Consider the following 20,421-nt stretch of genomic DNA (forward strand, 5'->3'; position numbering starts at 1 on the left):
GCTCTGATCCCGGGGTGTGATGTAGGGGAGGCAGTCTTGGCTTCGCGGGATTGTAGGGGGCGCGATTCGGGGAAGGTTCGAGGCGGGTCCTGGAGGAGGGCTCCGAGGGAGGTTTGTGATCTGGGGGGTGGGGCTATAGTTGGAGGGGGTGGAGCCAAACTATCGTCGGGGCGGAGTGAGAGTGCGGCGCCAGATTGCAGCTTTGCAGAGAAGCAAGTACTTCGTTAGTAGCGTCTGATGAGGCTGAGATTCTGGTAATCATTCTCGCTGTTCCTGAACCTTTATTGAGGGTCTTTCTGCCAAGGGCTGCCCCTGCGGCTTTATCTTAGCCCTGTGCCCTTCAGTGCCACCCCTCTGTGTGTATGGGCAGAAGGGACCCTGACAGCCCTCCCGCCCCTCGAGGGTGTGGGAGTGCCTGTCAGGCTCAGGGCCCGTGGGCTAAGGCCGTGGTCACCCTGTCTCTCCTTGGAAAAGGGCATTTAATTAAAGGTGTTGGTTTCCAAACTGGCTGGTACACGGAGTGCAAAGAGAAAAGAAAGCGAGGCAGGCCACTCCAGACGGGTAGGTGGCCGGTTTAATAAGGGAGCTTACTTAAGGGTCTTGTCTTCGGTGTCTTCAACAGCAGCAGGTCTCCGCACTACCCAGAATTTTAAAATTTCTGTAGAGGCCTTCAGTCACGTAACCAATCAAGGTGGTCTCAACACCACAGTTCTCTCAAGACTGGTGTCCTAGAATCAGCTCCCACTTTGGGAACAGCGGCCAGCGGAGGGAGGGGATGAGGAGCCTCCAACTGCCCAGAACCGCCCGCAGGTCAACCTGCGGTCATGTCCTCTCCGTGACAGTGTAGCAGGAGATAGCATAGTAAGAATCCTGAGACTTTGCTACTGTTGCTGGCCAGTGGCTAGCGCCCTGGTTGCCAGGCAACACCTTTTAACACTTAGGTAACTGCTAGGAATGGGTGGCCAGAAGGGAAATAAAGGCAGGGCTTTCACCATTGCAATCTAACAAAGAACTTAATATAGAACTTAGTATTTTCTTTTGCTAAAAGCAAAGAAAAGCTTGTCTCACCCCTGACTTAGTAATCCTGAGCCCGGTCGGATAAGGCTGCCAGGCTTCCCAAACAACACAAACTATTATAGTGCGCGGTGTGGGGGCGGGGAGCCCTTGAAAGTCTGTGTGTATCATCTCCACTAGCTGGGAAAAGGAAAAGCTTGAGACTGTGTATTCATCCCAAGGCCTGGAAGGGGGAAGGGGAGAGGGTCTGAGGTGCCCAAAGAAAGGGCCCATAAACAGCTTTCGTTAACTGCCTGCCTCCTGTCACCTACAAAATGAACAAATAGAGTCTAGAGCAAGATAAGGATTCTGGCCAACAGACCCCCACATATACCTATGTTTAGGTAGTCATGTCTTCATGGAAGGCTGGCACCACCTTAAAATGTAAAAATGTAACAATCAAAATGTAACTTCTTCACTCCCACCCCACCAATTATAGAAGTCCTCAGAACAAAGGACTTTCTTAGTCTCTCCTCTTGGCTCCTGGCTCCCACACAGGGTTGGGGTTGGGGGTGGGAGGGCCCTGGTCACTTGGCCTCTGGCAGGGGTGCCTCTGGCCACCAGGTCCCTGGCCACCCCTTTTTGGCCACACAGCCTCTTGCTGCTCGGGTGCTGGCCACCCAGGCCTTTAGCCGCCTTGGCTTTTGCTCTCCCATTCACTAATAAACTTTGCTTACATGCTAATAGACTCGCTGACTTGTAATTCTTCACTGTGCCAGCAGGAAGAATCTGGGTTTCTCTGGTAACAATGCAAGACAGGAGCTCTCGCTCCCCTATCTTTTGGGTCTATCCCTACCTCATAGGGACTTTTGTTCATCAAATACTTATGAAGCACTTATTATATGCTCGGCACTGTCAGGCACTGGGGATGCACCAGTGAGAAAAACCAGGAGCGGTCCCTGCTGTCCAGGGGCTCAGGGTCTCATGAACTAATGATCACACAGATAAATGCAGAAGTGTGATGAGCACATGGAGCTGAGTGGGAGTTCTCACTGGGGGAAAAAGGAATCTGAAAAAAGGGTAAGAGGGCTCTTGGGTGTTGTGGAGTTGTACAGAGGTGGGGTTGGGGAGGAAAAGAGAAAAATAATTATTTCTGTTCAATATTGTTACGTCTTGAGTGAAAGTCAGGGCAGACAGTTCACAGCTCACCAGTGCTGCCTCTGGACTTTGAACTGCGTTCGAAGTCGACACGGTTACCTTCCCAAATCTCTCGTAAAACTCCACTGAGAGGCGTCTTGAGAGCTAATTTGTTAAATATACTTGCAGAAGGTAAATGAGAGGACAAATGAAATCTCATTACCCCTTTTGGATTAGAAACACCAGGGCCCTGCTCAGCTATGAGGACAAGAGAGGAGAATTAATTCTAATCGAACGTATTTATTCTCTCATATCTGTTGTGCTTCTTCCACAACCAAGTTAACACAGGATCTGACACAAAAATCGTTCATCTTTTATTCCTGTAACACTGTTGATTTAAATAGAGAAGAAGCTGTGCTGTGGTTATTGCTGTGTTTTTACATGGAATTAATAGTTTCTCGTTCCGAGATGTTGCATAAGTCCTCTTTAGTCAGTGTCCTGAGAGTCACCTGGGATACAACCATGAGTCTGAACTTTGAGTCTTGTTCCTAAAAGGATGTCCTCGGGAGCTGGGCCAGTTGTGTTGGTTCATTTTTGTTGTTTTGATCAGCTCTCTGCCTGTAGGAGAAAACCAATGGGAATGGATCAAACTCATAAATATAGGGTTTGTTCTATGAACACATAATAGCTATTAGTTACCTTTCCTCTGTGGAGCAAAAGGACATGTATAGTCAATGCCACAGTAATACTGTATGATGTTATATTAAGATATCAACAACCCTAGGCTGGCCCAACTTTTCCTGATGGCACAGATGGGAAGCAGATTGGGGAAGGACCCTGAGTGGGCAACAGCGTTGATCTGCACGCAGAAGAAAACTATCTTTGCGTGTGGGCTCTCAGGAGCGACAAAGGTGACACATTCCAGGTCTGAATCTGGAAGGATCAAGGCCCTGAAAGGATGTTCAATGTTCTGTGAACCTCAAAGGTGTGGTACATTCAGGCGTAAGTGACGATTCGGACGCCTGTTTAACATGACAAGTAAAATTCTAGGTGGCGTTAGTACGGAGAGAAGCATTAGGACACATCTCAGTGGTCCTTCCAGTGGCAAGAGGGAAGCTCTGTTAAAGATTCAGCTTCTGGATGTGGGGATTTCAATAATAAAAGCGTCTGTATGGAATGGTTGCCTTTTATAAATTATGCTGGGGGCATGGCGATTTAATCAGTACCTTGCAGTTTTTCCTGTATCTCTCCTATGGCTAATGGTTTCAGTAAAAAAAAGACCGATTAATTTCTTTCTAAAATGTTGCTTCAGGGTGTAGAGACCTTTATAGGTCATGTTTCAACTTACAGGATAATTTTATAGGTTAAATATAAATTACGTTATATGTGGGCTGTGACATAGAGTTAAGGTTAAGTAAAGTTCCAACTTTCCTTAGTTTCTAGTGTTCAGGAGGTCCTCATGCTATGTTACAGTAGAGGAATGGTCAGGATGGGGTGTAATAACACAGGAGGCTCAGTCCAGTGATAAATTTTTGAGATACAGAAAGCAGTGCACTGGGATCATACGATGCTTCGATTGGTGGCAGGACCAATATTATGGGTTGAATTATGTCCCCCCAAGAGATACCTAGGAGTGTGACTTTATTTGGAAATAGGGTCTTTGCAGATATAATTAAAACGAGATCATATTGGATTACAGGGAGCCCTAAGTCCCATGACTGGTGCCCTTAGAAGACAGAGACACAGGGAGGAGGCTGCTGTGTGACAGTGCAGGCAGAGATTGGAGAAAGAACATCAAGGATCGCTGGCGACCACCAGTGGCTAGAAGAGGCAAGGAAAGACCCTTCCCTACAGGTTTCAGAGGGACCATGGCCCTGCCGGCACCTTGATTTTAGACTTCCAGCCTTCAGATCTGTGTGAAACAATACATTTCTGTTGTTTTAAGCCACCCAGTTTATGGTGCTCTGTTATGGCAGCCCTAGAAAACTACAACCAGTGCATAATGTGGGGTGGGGTGGGTGGGGAAGGCAGTGCAAAATGGAAAGGCAGGGTCCTTGTTAAAAATCAAGAATTTTGAGACTGTGACAGAAGAGTGTTAAACCAAGCTGCTGGCTCTTCTGAGCCCTGGGTCCAAGCTGGCTCTGGTTGCTGGGTTCTCAAAGTGCCGGGCACCCCATGGCAGGAAGTGGTTGAAATGGATTATTACTCTGTGCACCACCCACAGGAAACCCAAAGGCCACTCACTTCTTTTTCCGCCGAATGGCTGTGTATATCACGCTAGCGACAAACAGAACTGCAAGAACCCCTGTGACAATCCCAAGACCTGTCGCTGTGTTTCGGAGAGCCGATGCCCACTGCATCTCTCCTCCTGTTGAAAAAAATCAGAAGGTTTTTAATTGCCTGATTATTAAGATGCTATTCCAGCTGCTCCTGGGTCCCTGGGAAGTTTCCCATCCAGGCAGTAGTGAATATTAATTATGGAAATGAAATGTACATTTAACCCAAGAAAGTGCTCACTGTAGAGAAATCTCACAGGGCAGGTTGTTGAAATCCGATTTACTAAACGACCTATTTGCCAAATGACCCATTTGCCTAATGACCGCTTTGCCAAATGACCAATTTGCTGAAAGCCAATTCACTGAAAATCAGCTGTGGGGTGTCCTGCCTGCCAGCAACTGACGGCAGACACACCTCACCCCGGCTGCCAGTGTCCTGTGGGGCAGAGGGAGGTCCAAGTCGTCGAGCAAAACCCCTAAAGTTAAACAAATCCTCAATAATTCTGTGAAGCGGTCATTTATTTAGTTTTCTGCAAAATGGCCTGCTTTCTGTAAGTTCACGAGAAGATCGTGGGAAGGCAGGACGCTGTTCTTTACACTCTGCTCTGATTGAGGGCGGTTGCTCTAAGCGCTTGACAAATCATCAGGCGGTATCCAAGTCTCTCCAGGCAGAAGGAAAGATGGCCAGGGTTTGCAAACGGCTGAATCCCAGAGATGGTTCCTTTATTCCTTTATGTCACCCAGATTTGGAATTTTGAAGTCTTAAGAATTAGCAACCTCGTCATTTACAGGACCCCCCGCCCCTTTTTTTCAGCAATGAGCGGAATGGGCGAGCAGCATTTTTCCAGGCACCAGCATGCATGGAGTTGTAGAAGGAAGGCTAATTTTTGGTATTTACAAGGGGCATCTGGGGGCAGACCGAACACAATTTCCAAGGATCAGAAGGACTTCCTCTAACGTCCTCTGTGGAGAGCGTTCCCTTGGCCCCAGAGGCACTACGTGAAGTGTCACCAGCGTGTCCCCTGCTGTCCGTTTAGAGCTGCTGGTGTCTTGTGCTGGGGGTGCGAAAGCTGCTGGGAAGCAGGATTATTCTGCTTGATTTCATGCCTCCCCAGGAGACTCCATTATGAACCTGTTCTTTCTCGGGATAGAACAGGCCACGCCGCCAGTTTTCCTGTGGTTGCTTTTGTATCTCACCTGGCTGCTGGTCAGGAGGGTCCACAAGCATGTCCTGGGTGACTGCCAGGGAGCCGTTGTGGGGCTCGGGGGTAACCCCCAGGAGCTTACACATGAGCGGGTAGATATGTATGCTGTCAAAAGGCTCAGCCAGGTGATTCTTCTTGAAATTTGGCCCGAAAGCTCTGAATATGGTCTTCATGTCCATGTGGACGTTATCAAAGCCATGGTCTCCTTTGTTGAAATATATTATAAGTTGCTGAAAAATAATAACAAAAAAGCCGTTCTGGATCCCAGTTCACTGAAAGAGAACTGCCCCTTAGTTAATATCATGCTTGTTGGGTCCACGAAATCTTTGAAAATGTAAATGACAAGGAAGGACTTTCAGCAGTGGCAGGGAGAAGAGCAAGGAATGAAACATCTTCAAGAAAGAATAAAGAAAGCATACCCATTAGAAACGGCAAAAAGATGATGATACCAATATGACAATAACAATCAACTCAAGCATAGAGCTCTTACCGTGTACCGTGAATTGTTCTGATGCTTTATACGTATATGTTAACTCTTTTTGCCCTCACAGTGGCCCAGCAAGGGCACTAGTATCATCGTCCCTATTTTGAAGATAATGAAAACCAAGGAGCCTGCTCAGAATCATGTAGTAGCAAGATTTGGAGCAGATCTGAACCCAGACTGCCTGGTTCTACAGCCAAGTACCTGAATTTTGCCACATATAATGCACACTTTTGTGCCCAAAAGTTTTAGGGAAAAATAAGGATGCACATTATACATGGGTGCAATGGCTACACACCACAGGTCTAGTGGTCCCGTATATAATGCACACTGAAACATGCATGTGCATTACGCACGGCAAAATACAGTAATTTTTTTATGGCACAGAAGTGTGTATATATATTTTTTTAGGGTGGGGGAAGGTTTGGAAAGGAGGGAATAAGGACTGTAGGTAATTGTTTAATGAATGACAGATAGGTTTTTGTCTGTGCCCTTTTTCAAATGACTAAGTGACATCAGTCACAACACTTTATATTTTGTTATGACCAACAGATAGTCTGGCATGTGAGAAATGTGATGCTCTGTGCTTTGGGAAGTTGGTCTCATATTTGGCCTGGTGAATAGAGAAAGCTCCTGTCACTCAGCTCAGGCTCCCTCGCCCTTGCTAAAGAAACCAGTCCAATGATCTCTGAGGCCACGGGGCAGCCCATCAAGAGCAAGTGCCTGAGTGATGGCCTCATGTGGTTCGTAGGCTCCTTATCACCTGCAGAGAGAAGGTAGCATCCACTCCACATCTCAAGGCAGGCAGGTAGATGGGAATCAGAGAAAGTATACTCAGTGGCATGCACTGAGACCAAAGAACATTCTCTCTAATGATCAGTTTGTCAGAAGATTACACTGATCACAGCATCCTATTCTCTCAAACTGTCTGGTTGGTCATGCTGGGAATGTGACTGTCCCCCTGAATGACTTCTTATCACTTGCAACCCGTTACATCATGAACCAGGTTTACAAAGAGGCCACTGACCCTGGAGTCTCTCCTTGGAGAGGCCTTAGCTTTGGGCACACATCCTCAGTGTTTTGGGCTACTTGAGGGATTACAAAATACCAATAAATTGTTGCATTTTATTGTGAATACTTCTACTACCACTAGACAGTAGCCTAATGCGTTTTCCAATACCTGTTATGCCCAGGACTTGTAGTAAGCTGAGAGTTTACAGATCGCAAACATAATGATAATATTTGGCTCCTGTCCACAGCCTTAAACAGGGATTCTTCGAGCTATAGCCGAGGTGGTCTTTTGTTGCGGATGTTTAAACATCACCTCGACTTTGTTCCGCCATGAATTATTGGTTGGTAGTTAACAAAAACTGCACCATTTCACTTATGTCTCACAATTAGCATTGATTTTGGTATTTTCTTCTTTAGACTTGCTTATTTTTCTCATGACAGCTTTGTTGAGATATAACTCATATACCATACAATTTACTCATGTAAAATATACAATTCAATGATTTGTAGTGTATTTACAGAGCTGTCCAACTATTACCACAATCAAATTTAGAAGATTTCTATCACGCCCCAAAAGAAACCCCGTGGCTTCTTTAGTCACTCCCCACTTGTCCCCAGGTCCCCCCACCCCAGCCCTAGACAACCACCAACCTATGCCCTGTCTCTGTAGACTTGCCTGTCCCAGACGTTTTATTTAAATGGAACCATACAATTTGCGATACTTTGTGTCTAACTTCTTTCACTGGGCATAATTTTCTCAAGGTTCATTCAAGTTGCAGCATGTGTCAGGACTTTGTTCCTATTAGTGGCTATATAATATCCCACTGTATGGATGTGCCATGTTTGTTCATCCACTCATCAGCTGGTAGGCATTTGGGTTGTTCTCACTGTTTGGTTATTGTGAGTGATGCTGTTGTGAGCATTTGTCTATACATTTTTGTGTGAACAAGATTGCTTTTAAAAAAAATTATTTCTTTTCAGAGAGGGGAAGGGAGGGAGGAGGGGTAGAGAAACATCAACGTGTGGTTGCCTCTAGCGTGCACCCCACCGGGAACCCAGCCCGCAACACAGGCACGTGCCCTGACTGGGAATTGAACCAGTCACCCTTTGGTTCGCAGGGTTCACAGTCTGGCACTCAATCCACTGAGCCACACCAACCAGGGCTGCTTTAAAAAAAAAAAATTAAACAGAAAACAGGTGCAAAGGGGAACCAGGAGATTTTTTTTTGTGTGTGACTCTCCTGGTGATCTGTGAATAATAATCAAGCATTCAGGCTTGGGTTTAGACCTCAGCCTTACACATCTAATCCCAACTCACGTCTCTCTAGCTCTGGTTTCTTCCTCATTAAACTGAGGGAGATAACAACTGTCCTTAGGGTTGTTGAAAAAATAAAATAGAAACAACTCATATTAACTTTTTGGCACAGTGCTGGACACTTAGCCTTGATCAGGGACGTTTGTCATTGTTACTGCATAATGCTAACGTGGGCTGTGGGGGGGGGGTGGGGAACACCTAGAAGACAGTAGGTCACCACTCAGTGTGCATGCGCTTATGTTTTAGTGTTTTCCAGAACCATTCCTCCCTAGTGATTGTCTCCCAGATCCAAGATTACTTAATTCATTTTAGAATCAACTCACCCCATTGATGTTATAACCAGAGTCAGCAAACATTACAATTGGCAGGACCCGCTCGTGCTTAGCAAAATGGAAGTGTTCTGGAAATTCCTCCTTCTTATAGACATTGAGATGAGGGTGTGCATTCTTCAGTGCTTGGTAAAGGTCTTCCTCTTTCCCTGGTTTGGGCAGGATCATCCCAAAGCCTCCATAGTCCACGATATCAAACTTGACCAAGTCCTCGTACCTGATGTAGTTGGTCAAGAGGATCTCAGTGACATTGGGCTTCTTTTTCACTGTGGTCATGCCGTGGTCTGATGTGATGATGACATTGAGGTGCTCAGTCAAGCTGTGCCTCTCGATGGCTTCCAGCAGGTACCCGATGGTTCTGTCGATTTGCTGAATAATCACCCTTCGGTTTTCGGTCTCAGGCCCAAACTGGTGCCCCACATTATCTGGCTCTCCATAGTACAGAGTCACAAAGTCAAAGTCTTCCTTAGTGAACCAGTTCATCACAATGTCAATGTTCTCCCTCCACTCTGTCTCGTTGCTGTCCGGGTGAGAGTAAGACTCCACCAGGGACCTCTGGATGGCTTCCCCTTTGTATTGAGCACCTCCCCCCGGATAGTGGAATGACGCCGTCTTCCTCCCCTGCAAGCACAAGAAGAAAATTCCATCAAGGCCATGTCTTATATCTTTCTCATAAAAAGTGAAGCCCAACTTGTTGACATCCCTGCCCTCGTCCAGAGGCTTAGAAAACACATGAGCTTTGGAGTCATGGGGGTTGGATTTCATTCTTGGCTTCACTGGGATCTCATTGAATCTAAACCTCCATGAGTTGAAAGACATGGCACTATTTTAGACACTAATAGGAAGAACAATGCTGCCAATTAAATCACGGCACTCCAGTGACTGGAAGTTGTACTCTAACTTCAGAGATGGCAAAATGAAAAAAGAAGTTCCTTAGAGTGGAGGAAAATGGCTTTTTAAGTTGGGGATAGTGAGTTCTTTAATCTCTTACGATTCACTGTTTCTACATGTAAAAATGCCAAAAAGTTGATGGAATTTTTGTGAGGTTAGAGCTGGATAATTTGAAGATGGGGTGTTGGGCATTGTGTTTTGGCACATGGTAGGCACTCTGCCTCTGGATGTAACAAGCCACCGCAGCCCTGACCCAGTGTGTGTGGTGGACGGTTAATATGTTTGCCTGCCTGCCACCTACTCCCCTGGCTGCTGGTTAGAGCCCCTGAGTTTCCCTGGAGACCCTTCTCCCTGGCCTTGCTCCGTGCCAGGCTCTGGATGCGTTGGTTCCACATCTGGCTCCTGATGTGGGATGAGGCTCCAGCTTGGCTGCAGAGGACACTGCATCATCTGGCCACTGCAGCTGGTTCAGCCTTGGGCCACGTCACAGTAAAGGTAATGAAATATGATCTTGGGACTTCATCTGGAGCTGTTGCAGAGGAGCGAAGCTGCCCTGCTGGTTCCCATATCTAATTCGTTTAAAATTTGCAGGTTTTTGCAGGAAGGGGGAGATTGCTGTCTTGCTCCCTGTGCAGATATTTGCTCAACCGCTGGGCCTGATGACCTGCCTAGAGGCAGAACAAGATGGCGGCTAAAAGCAGGTTCTGCTGCTGGATTGCCTGGCTATATCCTTTCCCACCACTTGGATGCGTGTTACACTCCCCACCTCAGTTTCCACATCTGTAAAGTCGGGTGATTATGCCACTTCATGGGCTGGTTGTGAGAACTAAATGCAGGCAGAGCACATTAGTAACTATTTGATGAACTTAGCTTTTATTTTGCCTGGAGACAAGGAGCATTGGGCAAGGAGGCATGGTCAGGTGAAGAGGGGCCAACGCTTGTTTCCTTTAGTTTCTGTCACCTGTGGGGCACTGAAGGTGAATCTGGAATGTGCGTATATACCCTGGGGCTGGGGATGCAGAGGGAAGATGAGGTTAAGGCCTTCAGTCATGGCAGAAATGACTGCAGAGTGTGACATCGGGCTCCTTACATGGGAGGAATGGGGTGGGTTGGCCATGAAATGTGGCTGAGTTTTGCAAGGCCCCAGAGAGGCCTGGGACTGCTGCTTGACACCGAGACCCTTGTCAATGGGGACCTTCAACCCTCTCTGTCAGGCCACAGGCATCTAGGCAGGGCAGCAAATTACAGCCAACAGGAAAAAAAGACTCCCTACAATCTGTCATAGGAGTTGCTGATCCCTCTTTCTTCTCCTTGTCTCCAGAGAGTAAACCAGGGAAGGGTGTGTATGTATCTGAAGGAGCAGAGAACATAGGCTATGCTCCTTCTACCCCAGGCTGCTGGGGCCGCGAGGGGGTCCGTGGAGAGGATGGGGGACCTGTGGGGAGGGGAGCTTTGACTGGGTTTTGAGATGAAGTTCTACCATGAGCAGAACTGGGTCTTCAGAAATGAGGCCGTTTTAACAACACAAGTGACCGCAAAGTCATGAAGATATTCTTAAGTGATCTACTCCCCAGCCGAAAGGTGATTTTTTGGATAAAGCATGGTAACATAGTTAGGAAAAGAAAATACTTTTCTGTGTGCTCACCCATGTGTTAACAATGAGATGGACACGTTACTAAGTAGGTTCCGTTTTTGCAAAGCAGCTCCTCACCCAGGAATGGGCACGTAGCAGGTACTCAATAGATTTTCGGTTTAGTAAATGAATGGCCTGCTTATTTGGGGAGCATGGACTTTCCCTTATCTCAGCTAAGCCATTACCTTGAGGGTTTTTCTGTGACACACCCTGTGTCATCCAAGATTTGGATATGCTGAAAAAACACTCTGAAGTTACTGGTCTCAGAAGAACCAAGGGGTGGTGTTGGTGTGACTATGGTATGGTGATTTGGTGTGGAGATAAACGACTAGGAAGAATAATGGCCCCTGGGTGATGGCTATTTTGTCAATAAATGAACAGAGTAAGTATGATCAAGAGTAATACCAAAATGTCCCATGTATGTGTGGGAAGTAAGAAAGCAATTTGGAAATTGTAGGGGATGCTAAGGGTGCCCCACCCAGATCCCTTTACCGGGCCAATACACTCCCACCCGTTTCTGTGAGTGTGGCTGCTAATGGCTCTCAGCTACCTCATTATCTGGAAAATGACCCTTGCTCAAGTAGCCAAGTCCTGTCTCACCGGGGAAGGTGTCCCATAGTGCGCCTCCACCTGCAGCTGCCTGTGGCCAGTGATTGACTGAAGGGGGGACAAAAGATCAGCTCCCTGGCCTCAGGGTGAGATAACTTTGAGGTTCAATTTATGCTCCAGAGCTCCCCGTGGGGTCAGGCCAAAGCTGGTCTCCAGCTGGGACCACGTCCCACTTAGCTCTTCCCCTTGCCCTGCCCGTTATTCCCAACTCCTGAGACCTCTCTCTCAATGCATTCATTACACGAACTGAATCCCTGCCTCAGGCTCTGCTTTCAGGAAACTTGACTTAAGACACAGTCTTAACACCAAATGCTTTGCAAGGCTCTAGGAGTTGCGCTATCCTTAGCTCTAGGTGAAATATTATCCCCTCCACCCCCAGCATTCGTTTTCTATTATCCCATTTCCCCTAAAGTGCTTTCTCCAATCTGAAATCATCTTGATTTGTTTACTTATTTACTGTCTATTTCTCTCTTCTAGAGACATCAGGGGACATGTCTATCTTGTCGACCACACTTTTCCTGGGAATTAGAACAGGCTTGGCTCAGCAAAAGTGCTATTGATTAAATGCATGCTGAATGAGTGAATGAATCATATCTTCTTTTGTGGCCATAAAACCCATCCTGTTCTCACTCCTGATTAACTTATGCAAATAGTTACAGAAACTCTCTTTTGGGTTCTACCATCTTATTTGTAACCTCCACAGGTAACGCATTTCCTTTCTGATAATAGAATTTCTATGGTTGGTTTAACTTGCAAATCCTCTAATATTTATTTATTGCAATTCTGATTGGCAATCAACACAATTCGCAGGTTTTAGCGACAGTGCTTTGTTTAATGTACATATAAATTGACTTTGCTCTGAAGTATGGAATTTCATGAAATGAGGTTTGACTGGCTGTTTTATTATTTAGAATCTCTGACATGGATATTCTGCAGGACTTAGGTGGCCCTGCATATCCAGTTGAATTCCCGATGTTTGCACGTTAAGTCTCAGAGGTTCCTAACATGGAATTGAATTGTTTTCTTGTGCTGTATTCACAACACACACCTTTAAAGGTATTCCAGGCTGCGGTCTCAGGAAACTGATTCCCCTCACTTGGTCCCGCAGGAATTTTAGGAGCGGTGCTGCTCTGTGAAGTGAGCTCCAGAGGGAAATGTGTGTGAGTGCACACACACACTTGACTCTGTTTATTTGGGACTCATGATAATCAAAAGTGCTATTTTCAACAAATACTTCTGAGAAATAATCTGAGCCCTTAATTGGATGCAAAAGAGTTGGTATTTACTATTCTACCCTTTAATTAGCATAATCAGTGTTTCCAGTAGCAATAGCAATTGGAAAATCGCTAATTTTATTAGGTTCATTATTCTCCCTTAGCGCAATGTTGCACCAATGTGGCTATTACTTTTAAGTTGCTTTTTAAAAACAAGAGCTGGTGCTTCCTACCAGGAAGTCCTGACTGTTGGGTTTTAAACAGACTCACCAAACTCTTCAGGACCAATAATTAGAGGAAAAGTTTCAATTTGGTTTTGCATTTTGTCTTGTCTCTTCCTTTAGGTGACAGAATTAATGTCACAAGGCACACGTTTTACGAATGCCCTTGTGCTTTGGTGGGGAGTATGTGCGGCTGAGGGAAAGGAGTTCACTACTCATTCCAGGGAATGAATGATTGAGTGGATAGAGATGGACTCCATGTGCTTGAAATTCAAAAGTCAAAGTTGGTTCTGGGTGTTTTCATTGCTCTTCGGTGCTTAGAAGGAGTCATGGAACAGAAGGCAGCTAGACATTCAAGATTCCGTTTTCTTGCCCTCCTACCCTTTTTGGAGGAGGGGTTGTTATTCTTAGAGCCTTTATGATGCATAATAAAGACAGGGTTTGGGTCAGTATTTGGATGTATTATCTTGCTATTCTAGGCAGATCTTGCTCACAGCTCTTCCAAATTTGGCAACTATTGTCTAGGAGACCTGGCTTACAATAAGAACCGAGAACTGTAGCTGCCCTCCCACCCTCTCCTCTAGTCCCCTCCTGGTAGTCGCCTACTGTAGTCCTGTCACAGACTCTTGTCACCAATGAAGACTGTGCTCAGATCATCCATCCTCTGCCATGTCACTGCTTAATACACTCTGCAGCTTCTCCAGAGAGAGGCAAAGCATGCCCCTAGGTTTTTACAGTTTTCCTAGGTTTTGTAGTCATGTCTGCCTGCCTTTCTCTGAGAATTAGAATTTGTGAATGTGGTGACACACCTTGGCCATTGGTCACAGTCAGTTTTCGGGGGTGCTCATTGCAGACTGCACAGTGGAGCCTCTCAGTTTATACCCTGGCCATTAGTGAAGTGCTGCTGGAACGTGAGTATACTTGTGGGCTGTGAACAATGGACGCAAAGGTGGTCAGGAACCCTGTCTTTCATGCATCATCCACCAAGGCATGTCAGTTCTCGTGTATCTTGATGGACTCCAGCAGCATTAGTGTCACTGGAGGAGAACATTTTAGTCACGTCAGAGGTTCACGTACCAATCTCCACAAAGCTCACCGGGAAGGGACTTGGGAGAAGGATGGATTTTCCTAATGATGCATATGCGGCAGGCCCCCTTCCTCCAGCCCTGCCTGGCAATACAGATGTGCCCTGAATGGCAGTTGGGGCCAGCAGTCCAGCTGTTCCTGGGGCACTGGCCTGGGGCTGCTGGTTTAATCTGATTGAAGCAACTTTTCTGCCAGCCCCTCAGGGAGCTCGCCGATGGCGCTACCAGTGGCAGGAGCTGCCAGTGGCGGAACAAGATATACCAACTTGACCTTCACATGCCAAACAAGTGGTGTGCTGTCAATTGCCTGGCCCTGTACCAGATCCTCTTTCTGCACAATGACTTATGAATTAAACACAGAGGAAAACAACTCTGATTATGAATTGAGCAGAAAGAAACAAAGTCCTGCAAATAAATGGCAATGAGACAAGAACTGTGAGTAAAAAAATGACAGGAAAGGAGAATGCTACCAGAGGCTGCATGCCAGTGAGCAAATACTATGGCAAGAGACTAAAGAGGCCTTGGGTTTAGAATAGTGAGTTAAAGAAGACTGTCCAGTTCTCTTTAGCAGCGAGGCAAATAGCAGATTTACTCTGAAATCCATGGCTAAGTGGTTTTGGCCACAGAAGTAATATTATGTCACAATTAAGTGTTAACAGTGGCTGAGCCCAGGGCAAGTTTATGTATGTATGTATGTATGTATTTATTTATTTATTTATTATTTTCTTTTTTAGTTATATTTTATTATTTAAGCTATTACAGTTGTCCTGACTTTCCTCTTAGCCCCCCTCTACTCAGCAACCCCCACTCCCTCGGGCACTCCCCCCACCATTGTCCATGTCCATGAGTCAGGAATATAAGTTGTTTGGCTACTCCATTTCCTATACTGTACTTTTTATCCCCATGGCTATTCTGTAACTACCTATTTGTACTTCTTAATCCCCTCACCTCTTCACCCATTCCCATATACACCCCTCCCATCTGGCAACCATCAAAACGCTCTCTGTATCCATGATTCTGTCTCTGTTCTTGTTTGCTCAGTTTGTTTTTCATATTCAATTGTTGATAGATATGTATTTTTTGCCATTTTATTGTTCATAGTTTTGATCTTTTTTTTTTCTTAAATAAGTCCCTTTAACATTTTATATAATAATGGTTTGGTGATAACGAACTCCTGGAGTTTTTTCTTGTCTGGGAAGCTCTTTATCTGCTCTTCAATTCTAAATGATAGCTTTGCTGGGGAGAGCAACCTTGGCTGTAGGTCCCTGCTTTTCATGACTTGCAATATTTCTTGCCAATCCCTTCTAGCTGCAAAGTTTCTTTGGAGAAATCAGCTGATGGCCTTATGGGAATTCCCCTGTAGGTAAGTCTCTGCTTTTCTCTTGCTGCTTTTAAGATTCTCTCTTTATCTTTAATTTTTGGCATTTTAATTATGATGTGTCTTGGACTGGGCCTCTTTGCATCCATCTTGTTTGGGACTCTCTGTGCTTTCTGGACTTGCATGTCTATTTCCTTCACCAAATTAGGGAATTTTTCTTTCATTGTTTTTTCAAGTAGATTTCCATTTTCTTGCTCTTTCTCTTCTCCTTCTGGCACCCCTATGGTGCAAATGTTGGGATGCTTGAAGTTGTCCCAGAGGCTGCTTATACTGTCCTCATTTTTTGTATTCTTTTTTTTCTTTTGTTGTTCTGATTGGTTGTTTTTTGCTTCCTTATGTTCCAAATCATTGATTTGATTTTTGGCTTCATACACTCTACTGTTGATTCCCTGTAAATTGTTCTTTATTTCAATTAGTGTACCCTTCATTTCTGACTGGATCTCTCTTTTACGCTGTTGAGGTCCTCACTAAGTTCCTTGAGCATCCTTAGAAACAGTGTTTTGAACTCTGTGTCTGATAAATTGCTGATCTCCTTTTTGTTTAACTCTTTTTCTGGAGTTTTGATCTGTTCTTTCATTTGGGCCATGTTTCTTTGTCTCCTCATTTTGGCAGCCTCCCTGTGTTTGTTTCTATGTATTATTAGGTAGAGCTGCTTTGATTCCGTGTCTTGATAGTGTGGCCTAATATAGTAGGTGTCCTGCAGGGTCCAGTGGCACGGCCTCCCTGATCACCCAAGCTGGATACTTGAGGTACACCCTTTGCGTGGGCTGACTATACCCTCCTCTTGTAGTTGAGCTTTTGTTGCTGTTGGCAGATCAATGGGAGGGATTTACCCAGGCCAGTCAGCTGCAAGGATTGGCTATGACCACTGACCACACACCTCTACCCTCTGTGGAGGATCAGCTGTTTAGGGACAGGGTGGTGGTGCTTCAGTGTGGTCTGTAGCTGTCCACTGGGTGCACTGGCCCTGGGGTTTCCCGGTGGTGCAGACCAAGGTAGCCCCCACCTGTGTTTTTCCCAGGGCCACCCTGCCTGAGCTATAAAGCAATCTGAGATGGCTGCTAGTTTTGCTGGGCTTGGAGATTCCCAGGCAAAGCCAAGCTGTGAATTTAGGCTGGCTACTGCTGGTGCTGGGCCTGGGGCTCCCTGAGGCATGCTGTTGCTTTTTTAATAGTATTTAGGAAGTTGCGAACTTGAGCCAAAATCAGCCATTCATATCGAAAAGCAGCTTGGGTGGGCCTGTAAGTTGGGTGGGATGAGTCTCTGGGGATCTCCCAGGGAGGTCAAACAGTGTGAGCCATATTGATGGAGTCTCAGATATGGCACAGCTTGCTGGCTCTGTGGGGGGGGAGGGTTTAGGAAAGGGAAAATGGCTTCTGCTCTCCTTGATGCCAGACACTTCAGTTCCTCCCCGTATGCCACTGGTTCCTTCAAGCTGCTACCCTGATGCCGGAACTCAGAGGGAGTGAGTCTGCGTAGGTGAGTCGGTGCGTGGGTCCTTTAAGAGGAACTGCTTAGGGCTCCAGAAGTTTCTTCCACTGACCCAATCCCCACTGGTTTTTGCAGACAGAAATTGTGGGGACTTATCTTCCTGGCCCTGGAACCCTGGGCTGGGTGGCCTGGTGTGGGGCTGGGACTTCTCACTCCTGAGATATCCCTCCTGAATTTTTATCCACCACACATGGGTGGGAGACCAGCCCCTACTGCATCTGCACCTCTGCTACCAGTCTGGATGGATGTGGTTTCTTTAATTCTGTAGTTGTCAGACTTCCATTCAGCTCAGTATCTGACAGTTCTAAGTGATCGTTGTTCTGTATTTTAGTTGTAATTTTGATGTGGTTGTGTGAAGAGGTGAGCCATGTCTGCCTATGATGCCATCTTGATCGGAAGTCTCTGATTCTGGAAACCAGCTAGGCAGTTGTGAAATCTGTTGGGAAGGCTGCCAGGCAGAGCAGTCTGGAACCCTCTGGACTGGACTGAAACTGCTGTTCCACAAGCAGAATTTCTTCTTCTGGGAAGGCTCAGCTGCCCAGGGTGAGCTTAAATTTCAGCTCTGCCTTGCACTAGCTTTGTGAGCTTGAGACGTTATGGCACTGCTGTGTGCTTCAATTTACTCATCTGTTAAATGGGTAAACCTCAGAGTTGTTACACATTAATACACGTAAAGCACTTAAATCAGTGCCTCACTCATAGTGTTATGAGCATAATTTTCTTGAAAGGACAGAATTTATTCGTGTAGTTTATGCCTCAAAGTTTAAAAAACATTACAGAAGAGGAAGGAATTAAGGTGCAACAGTTACAGAAAAAAATGCACGTGAGGTAGGATAGGCTCCCTGACCACCCACTGTGATTCTTAGAGCTGCGCTGTTCAGTACGGTAGCCCCTAGCCACAATGGTGTTTAGATTTAAATTGACATTAGTTAAACTTAAGTACAATTAAAATTAAGTTCCTCAGCCTCCCTGGCCATATTTCAAGGTCTCAGTAACCATATGTGGCTAGTGACTTTCATATTGGATGTGTCCAAATAGAACACGCCCATCGTCACGGAATGTTCCGTGGGACAGTTCTGGCCTAGAGCCACAGTGACCAGCTGAAGAAGTACTGACATGATTCAGCCTCCATTCAAAGGCATAACTGATAGTTTTTGAGCATTTAGATCTAAGTACTTACAGGCATTATTTCAGTCAGTCCTTCCAAAGGCTCTGAAGCGAGGACTCTGACAATCTTTATTTTCCAGATAGGGCAACTCAAGCACAGAGAGGAGGTCATGGCCCAAGGTTGCGTTATACCGCCTTGCAATGTGACATGCTTAGCCTGGGCTTGGAGCACAGATATGAAACCCCAGGACCCCGGATAGCTTTGGAGCAAACGTTGATGTCTTGCAGAAGAAGAAAGAGGACCTATCCTGAAGTGACATCCGGAAGCTCATTGAGAAAATGCAAAGCTGGCAATGGGTTTTGGGCTGGGAGTTGAACACACAGCTCTGATTTCTGCCTTTCCAAAGCGATAACGAATGGCCACTGGAATCCTTTCAAGTGAATGTTCTCATCAGGGCTTTACATGGCCTGAAGATGAATTAAATGGTCAACTTCGTTCTCAATGGCTTTTATGCCTAAGTCAGAGGAAGTGTATAAACAGATATTTTTATCAAAGGGTCCAGACTCTATGGTGAGCCCTGGAGGTACAATCATACGTAAGCCAGTCTCTGCCTGACTTGTCCATCCATAACAGAGAGCACTTACTGAGCATTTCCTCTGTACCTACCGCTTTTCACGCATATCTCATTTAATCCTTACATCAAATCTATTAAATAAGCACATCATCATGATTCCTATTACACATTTAGGGGAAAAATCTTAGAGAGGTGAAGTCACTTGCCCAAGGTCACACATCTTCTAATCTCCATCCCACATGCCATAGAATGAGAGGCAAACCCCTTGGAAGCCAGCCTGGGGTGTCTGACTACCTGTCTCTGGGCTGTGATCCAGAGGGGAAGAACGCCATTGTCCCACCACTCAGTCTTGTTCTGTGTGGTCTTGAAGGAGTACTTCCAGCCTGTCTCAGTGTTAAACATCATGTTATGAATGACTCCATGATCTTCAATCCAGCGACCTTGGGGATAAAGGAGGGAAGGTGTGAGTTCTATGAACAGGTTGCTGGGGGTATTAATGTGGTCGTAAGACCCCTCCCCACACACATACCAACATCCTTCCAGTTGGTCTATGTGTTCTGGTGGAGTTTGACTCCGGATGGCCACCCAGGGATTTCAGGCTTGTTATTCTGGAGGTGCAAACATTGGTAACCACAAAGGCAGTGTGGTCACGTGTCACAGTGTAATCACATCTCACACATGCCAGACTGGACCTGCTCCTGCAACAGACCTCACAGCCCAGGGGGGAGCTGATGTTGGCTGTGGAAATTGATGAGGGAGGAAGGAAGGCAGGGCATAGGGAGGCCAGGTTTCTTGGGTTATTCTGCATCCAGAAGCTCAGAGACTGGGATTTGGACACTTCCTGTGAGATTATTTTTCTTATCTCTGGCTTGTGATAGTCTGACTCAAGATTTAACATCCAGTCGGCCTGATTCTCTCAGCTAACCTCCCAGGGTTTCTCCTAGGACTCCCATGGGCTATGTTGTTCAAGTACCAATGGAATCAAGCAGGATTTCTAGACATAGATGGGCGTAGACTTATTTCTGTCTACTTGAGGGAGGAAGATAGATGTTGGGGAGTGTGAGTAAGCTAGATTGTTCTGAAAGACACAAGAATCAAACCAAGTGTGAAAAATCCCTGTGATCCTGCACTGGGCCAGGGAAAGGGGGAGTGCACATGGGGGGCAGTCTAAGGGGAGAACTGGGCTCCTACTCCCCCCACCTCCTGAACGAGAGACTCTGGATGAACCTACTGACTGTGATAAGATAGTGACGATTTCCCTCATGTCCAAGGTAAACTGAGGCAGGGCATTCATGATGCTGGGACAGGGAAGGGAAAAGCTCCCCACTGGGGCAGAGTCACCACCAGGCTGCTGGTGGGTAAAGTCCCTCAAGGGCGACCAAGGCTTTCAACCGAGACGATGCAAAAGGAGTTGTTGCTGTAAAGCTTCAAACAGTTGTTCTGCCTTGTAGGTAGGCCGGATAGACAACCA

General features: G+C 46.1%; 1 protein-coding gene across 1 annotated transcript in view; it reads right to left on the reverse strand.

Annotated features, from left to right (window-relative positions):
• Positions 1-2,414: 2,414 nt before the first annotated feature.
• Positions 2,415-20,421, reverse strand: part of LOC112298453 (ectonucleotide pyrophosphatase/phosphodiesterase family member 7-like) — a 34,722-nt gene continuing 16,715 nt past the window's right edge. Inside the window, exons 2-6 of the mRNA XM_045189652.2 lie at positions 19,245-19,390; positions 8,741-9,367; positions 5,604-5,841; positions 4,375-4,498; positions 2,415-2,748 (exon numbers count right to left, since the gene is read on the reverse strand). Coding sequence (XP_045045587.2) covers positions 2,679-2,748; positions 4,375-4,498; positions 5,604-5,841; positions 8,741-9,367; positions 19,245-19,390 — 1,205 coding nt within the window. The 3' untranslated portion in view covers positions 2,415-2,678. The remainder of the gene's footprint in view (positions 2,749-4,374; positions 4,499-5,603; positions 5,842-8,740; positions 9,368-19,244; positions 19,391-20,421) is intronic.

The sequence above is a fragment of the Desmodus rotundus genome, chromosome 1 (assembly GCF_022682495.2).
Source record: "Desmodus rotundus isolate HL8 chromosome 1, HLdesRot8A.1, whole genome shotgun sequence".
Lineage (NCBI taxonomy): Eukaryota > Metazoa > Chordata > Mammalia > Chiroptera > Phyllostomidae > Desmodus > Desmodus rotundus.